We start from the raw sequence: 6,165 nt of genomic DNA on the forward strand, positions 1-6,165 counted from the left end.
AAATCCTATCCTCCTCCCCCCATTTGAATATCCTACTTTATTGGCATGCCCGGCAGAATCTACTTGAAATCATTTGCGACTTCCTTTTTACCACTGCTTTGAGAATTTATGACTATGGTTTTCCCAACAATCTCCACATATGGGTCTCAAGCCCAAGACCTAGGAACACTCCACTTCTGAAGTCTTTCTATATGTGATTATATCTAGTTCAAGTCCCACAAACTTGAAGCTGAAGCCAATGAGAGGCCTCATTACCATTATGAGTTGAAGGAGGCAATGGAGGGTACATTCAAGCTACTCCAATACACTGTGCTTCTCATTTAGCCACTACCTGAGAAAAAGCCAGCTGTGATCATATTTATGCCTCCAGATTACACAATTTTTAATCTCTAATTATGGAAGGAGTAAAGAGTTGTTCTTAAGCAGCAGTTCTGGTGAGAGTTCCCTTGCCCTGAAGGGTTTTTTCCAAACCCCCAATTTGATGTAGACTATGCTAACCTGGTGAATTTCAGAGTCTTTTCTGAATTATAATCTTACCTTTGGAGGAATGACAAAATGCCTCTTTTTTCAATTCTTTCTTTGGTGTTGAGTTGGACTGGAGGACCTAAACCAACTGCAGCCACTTTGGAATAATCAGTCCCTTTCACTCAAGAATAATTGAAGGGAGGCCCTAAGAATTTGTACCTGAAATGTAGAACATTGTGAAAGCAAGCTGGGGAAACTACCCTGTATAACCTCCATGTCACATCTGATGCCACTCCAACCCTACAGGGAACCTATACAGACTGACATCTCCCACTTCTGCAAGCCTTGTTTACTTGCCCATGCATTTCATCACCTTGCTTCCAGTTTGCCAGTATCTTAACTGAAGAGACTTTTTTTTTTAAACTTTTAAGCAGCACAGCATAGAAAGTGGCTTTTTTGCTTATCAGAGAAAGACACTTTCTAAAAGTCAAAAACCAGTTTTTTATTTCTAAAGCTCTGTCATGTATTTCTAGCGCGTGCCGATGGTCACCTGCCACACTCGCACCAGGTTGTCCGTATAGCCAGCAAACAGAGTCTGCAAGGGAGAAATGAGTGATTATAAGTCAGATCAGAGCCATGGAACTCTGCAGTCCCACTCATGCAACAAAGATGGCCCTTCTTTTAAAATCCCCACTCTACCCAATTGTGGGTGATAATTATGTACTCCTAGAGAAAGCAACAGCTGGTAGTAAGGAGTCATACATTTATAAACTGGTCAAATCATTCAAGGTGTTAACTGAAGACAGGTAACCACTGTCCTCCAGATCACAATCTTCCTTCCGAAGCAGGAACACGTAGTGTATGTTCACTGGCACAGGTAACTAGGTCCTCGCAAATCAACTCGGCTAATGTTGTCATTTTACTTTACGTCAAGACACACTAAGAGCAGAAAAGTAGAGAGAAAAGGTAGAAGCTGAGTCACGTGAGGACAGAACCTCTTACCTGGCCATCAGCAGACCAGGCCAGGGAAGTACACTGGGGTGGCTCTGCCTTGCTGCTGGTACTGATAACTTCTTGCTTCAGTTCATCTACAATGATCTTGCCCTCCAAGTCCTGGGGAAGGGGCAAAACCAGGGTAAGGACGCTCAACACTTTAATGCCGCTAACACTTAAACCTCAAGACAGACAGGTCCCCTCTCAAAAGCCCCTTTATCACTCTGATTCTCAACAGAGGATGATTTTTTGTTCCCTCAGGAACACTTGGCAATGCCTAGAAGCATTTTTGGTTTTCACGAAGGGAGAGGGAGTTTACTACAGGCATCTTGTTGGGAGCAGAGGACAGGGATGCTGCTACACATCCTAAAATGCACCTACCCTTCCCCCAAAGTATCCAGACGAAAATGTCAATTGTGCTGAGGTTGCGTAAATTGCTATAAGTGGTCATCCCTTTTAGTAGGCAAAGATCTCAGATCATTGCAAATTCCAATCCCAGAAAGTTTTAACTTGCTCTTCTTGAGTCTCCGAGGACAGGCTGATAGCTAGCAGTTGTTCAGGAAGCTCAAATGCCAGCAGTGAGTCTGCTGACACATTTGAGAGATCACAATGCCAGAGCTTGGAGAGTACAGCCAGGCACTTGGCCTCAGCTGCAGCCCATACTCACCCAGATCTTGATGCTGGGGCCTGTGGCAGCACAGAGCCAATAGCGATTGGGACTGAAGCACAAGGCGTTGATGATGTCCCCACCATCTAGCGTATAAAGGTGCTTGCCTTCATTTAAATCCCAAAGCATGGCCTGGCCATCCTAGACACACAGGGAATGTGAGTCACGGGGATGAGACCTCTTCCAGATGTTAATCCCACCTGTCTCAAGAATCTGTCTTAATTGTTAACAGCCTCTGCCCCCTAGTACCCTGAACTTCCCAAAAGCTAATGACTCAAGTACAAATCTCTGTTAATCTTTCCCTCAACGCATGACCTCACCAATCCCACCAAAAGTCTCTGACAACTTCTGAATAAATCACTAACAGTTCTGAAAACACATAATGCTCCTCATCAATAGCTTCAAGAAACAAGCTTTACTTTGCCTTAAACACTATGCCTTATCTGTGTCCTTTTCAGAAAGTGATCTTCAGAAACATTTATTCTTGGAATGCTATCTCATTATTTTAAGTATCCTTTCTAAGACACCATCCCCCATCGAGCAGGAGGCTCCTGGCCCCTGAATACCTTGCCTCCAGAAGCACAGAGGGATCCATCTGGAGAGACAGTGACAGTGTTCAGGTAGCCCGTGTGGCCAATGTGATTGGTCTTCAGCTTGCAGTTTGCCAAATTCCACACCTAAGTTTGGGGAGTGGGGGGGTCATAGGTAAAGAACCTGGCTCTGAATCAGCCAGGGTCAGGAGGGCTCAAGCCAAACAAAAAAAGGCACAGGCATCTTGTTTAAAAGCATTCCTGAATAGGGTAGCCGTTTTTCTTTCCATCACTAACAAAAAAGGTTAAAGAATTTGTCTAGGCCACAGGAAAGCAATTAGGATTAAAACAGGTAACAAATGCTATGTGTGCTGCCTTTCAATTAGCTACTTCAGACCAAATATCAAAAACTGATGGGCTGTACTGAGAAAATAGCAAAAGGAAAAATGTCAATCGCGGCACAAAGCTTTCAAAGTTGGAGGCTATGACCACCTGGGAAGAAGCAGGTACATATGCTGGCTGGTAAAGTCCCTACACCCCTGCTCCAAGCTCACCTTGACTAGCTTGTCCCAGCCACAGGAGACAATGATGGGATTGCTGCTGTTGGGTGAGAAGCGGACGCAAGACACCCACTCCGAGTGGCTCTCATCCTACAGAGAATGGAAAGGAAATAAGGCAAAACTGTCTTGTCCCATAAAACTCTAGACCCCCACCCCTCCCCTCAGTTACATGGGATACATGTTGATAGCCTTGCATTCACATCCCAAGAACCCAAACCTTTAAGATCAACAGACCCCTTTTAGATTCCAGATGAGGCTTGAATCACCAGATACAGCCAAGGTTAAGAAGGATGGGAGAAAACCTTCAACAACATGTGCCTTCACTTTACCTGGACAGTGTATTTGCATACACCCAGAGTATTCCATAGCTTGATGGTTTTATCACGGGAGCCAGAGACAATCTGCCGGTTGTCAGAGGAGAAGGCCACACTCAGCACATCCTTGGTATGTCCCACAAATCGGCGTGTGGTGGTGCCCCTGAGAGGGAAGACTTGGTCACTCTCTCGACTTTGCAAACATTCTTCCACAGTCAGACTATTTCCCTGGGGACCTTGTTCCTGTCCTAGTGGAGCTGCATTACTCACACAACCCTGGTCATGGCTCTGATCACAGCAGGTGGTTGGCTGAGATATGTCAGAGAATCCCTTCAGAATTGCAGGACATGTCCTCATTCCCACGTGGGGATTGGCTGACAATGTCGTCTGTCATCACTGGGATCCTCTATTATGCCTGACCATCCCAAGACTGAGCTCCCAAAATAAAACATGTTCAAACTGTCGCCTACTCCCAACTGCAATATCTGACAAAACTGCTCACCAGACCACTCCTCAACAATTCTGCATCACTCATTAAGAGCAACGAGAAGGAAAACCAAACAACGCCAACCATCTCTAGGTGCTCTTTGCCTTACAGTGCCCTCAACGGACCTAATCGCCCCTGGGAAACCACTTCCCAACAGTATCTACCTCTTTTCTGCCCAGGCCCCAGAGCTAAGTGAGCAGCTACTTGCGTTGTGAGATCCCAGAGGCGAAGGGTTCCATCCCAGGAGCCTGAGAGGGCAAACTGGCCATCTGAAGAGATGACCACATCACTAACAAAGTGGGAGTGACCCCGAAGAGCACGCTGTGGGATGCCGTAGTTGGTCTCATCCCGGGTCAGCTTCCACATGATGATGGTCTTGTCTAAGAAAAGGTAAAACAAAAAAGGAAATCCAGTTACAAACCTCGACACTCACTTGCTGACCTACAGGACAACCCAAGATGCCTCAAGGTCACTGAGACTTACAAAACGACAAATTAAGGACACTTAAGTGGGGAGGGTAACTGCAGGCTATAAAAGTGGTTACTTGTCAAATCCAAGTGACTCACTATTCAAGAATAAACAGCCAAATAGACCTAAGCAGTACCACGAGAATTTAACTGAAGTGAGCAGAACTTTATTAAAGACCATGGATTCCCCTTTCCGATATTCAGACCACTTCAACATCTACTTCGAGACTTACCTGAGGTCTAATGCACAAACAGAGCAGCCTGGCTGTGGGAAGACGAACTATGGGCGACTACTGCTAAGGGCTACCAGAGTGCTGAAATTAGGAAAACTTGCTTTATACGCTACAGGATCGGATGCTTTCACTGACATGTGTAGCACTCAGGGAGCTTTTAAGTACAAGACATGATCCTAGCCTCAGACAAGCGTCAACAGTGTGGGCACAAACGGAAGGCACAAGAAGCCTCCAAACGCAGTCACGCACACGGAGAAGGAAAAAAAACAGGGCAGAAAGGGCAGGCGCGGGGCAGCCGGGAAACTGAAGTCATGAGGTCCCCTTGGAGTCCACCCACTTCCCACCCAGCAGAGGTCCGGGCGGCAGCTCAGAAACAGCCTCTGGGTCTCAGCATGGGCTCTCAGATGGCATGTTGGGTTCATCACTGCCCCGCCCGATCGGTAGGTTTCTGGGCACACACTTAGCCACACCTGCACGGAGGCGGGCAAGAAATAAGAGAAAAACACCCAACCCCGCAACTCCCTGGCAGCTAAGAGCTGATCTATGTCTCGGTAGCTGCTAAGCGGGGATGCCTTAGGGATTTATCTTGGCTGAGGCCTAGGCAAAGATCTGCATGGCCCAACTCACACCCGGACGGAGTTTTCCGGGCAGCCAACTCGCGCGCCACTGGCCTAGCCCGCAGTGCATGCAACCCCCTTCTCCCCCAATCCTCTGCCCCACACCTCAGCCATACCTCGCGAGGCCGACAGTATCATGTCTGGGAACTGGGGAGTGGTAGCGATCTGGGTCACCCAGCCGTTGTGGCCCTTGAGGGTGCCACGAAGGGTCATCTGTTCAGTCATGGCGGTGGCGGGTGCGAGTGTCGCCGCAGCGACGAGGATGGAACCGGATAGCTCAGAGACACGACCACTACAGCCACTCGCGCTGCCGCCCCGCCGAGGAAAAGAGAGAACAACCTACGCCGGAACCGGATATACCCGCCTTCTCGAACAAAATGGCGACCGCTGTGCGTCACTCCTGCTCAAGATGGCGGTGCCATGTAGCCCATAGGACTGGGTGAAATAACAGGACCTCATGGTCCCCTCCGCCACGCAACATAACTTGGCAGCGCCGTACAAATACGTTCTGAAATCAACACGACCGAGTCCTTAAAAAGGATCCTCAGGTGTCGACTGAGGCGTGACGTCTGAGCCGAAGAATAGGGGAGGCGCGCGGCGCGTTCCCAGAAGGCTCGCCCGGCCGCCTGACGGCTCCTACGTGGCGCAGCGCGAGCCCCGCCTCTCCGCTCGGCGGCTGGGGGCGCCACGGAGAGGGAGCCTAAAGCCGAGGTCGCAACTCTGAGTGATGGTGGGCGATGTGAGAAAAACGGTACTAAACTTTTTAAATAAACGGTGCTCGGGTGAACTATTAAACCCTAACAGATTTCCATGCGCAGAAGGCTGCTCTTCC

The 6,165-nt window shown here is 48.3% G+C and overlaps 1 protein-coding gene and 2 non-coding genes across 3 annotated transcripts; all 3 read right to left on the minus strand.

Moving 5' to 3' along the window:
* Nucleotides 1-942: 942 nt before the first annotated feature.
* On the minus strand, nucleotides 943-5,841 carry RACK1 (receptor for activated C kinase 1). Its single transcript, XM_058548503.1, has 8 exons — nucleotides 5,450-5,841; nucleotides 4,225-4,396; nucleotides 3,545-3,692; nucleotides 3,210-3,305; nucleotides 2,692-2,802; nucleotides 2,126-2,266; nucleotides 1,468-1,578; nucleotides 943-1,060 (listed from the first exon to the last, which is right to left on the minus strand). The coding sequence occupies exons 1-8, from the start codon at nucleotides 5,556-5,558 to the stop codon at nucleotides 995-997; spliced, it is 954 nt and encodes a 317-aa protein (XP_058404486.1). The 5' UTR covers nucleotides 5,559-5,841; the 3' UTR covers nucleotides 943-994.
* LOC131410549 (small nucleolar RNA SNORD96 family) lies at nucleotides 3,855-3,933 on the minus strand. The gene has a single exon (XR_009221285.1). It is a non-coding gene; the product is annotated as a small nucleolar RNA SNORD96 family (small nucleolar RNA).
* LOC131410573 (small nucleolar RNA SNORD95) lies at nucleotides 5,080-5,147 on the minus strand. The gene has a single exon (XR_009221306.1). It is a non-coding gene; the product is annotated as a small nucleolar RNA SNORD95 (small nucleolar RNA).
* Nucleotides 5,842-6,165: the final 324 nt, after the last annotated feature.

The sequence above is a fragment of the Diceros bicornis genome, chromosome 1, assembly GCF_020826845.1.
Source record: "Diceros bicornis minor isolate mBicDic1 chromosome 1, mDicBic1.mat.cur, whole genome shotgun sequence".
Classification (NCBI taxonomy): Eukaryota; Metazoa; Chordata; class Mammalia; order Perissodactyla; family Rhinocerotidae; genus Diceros; species Diceros bicornis.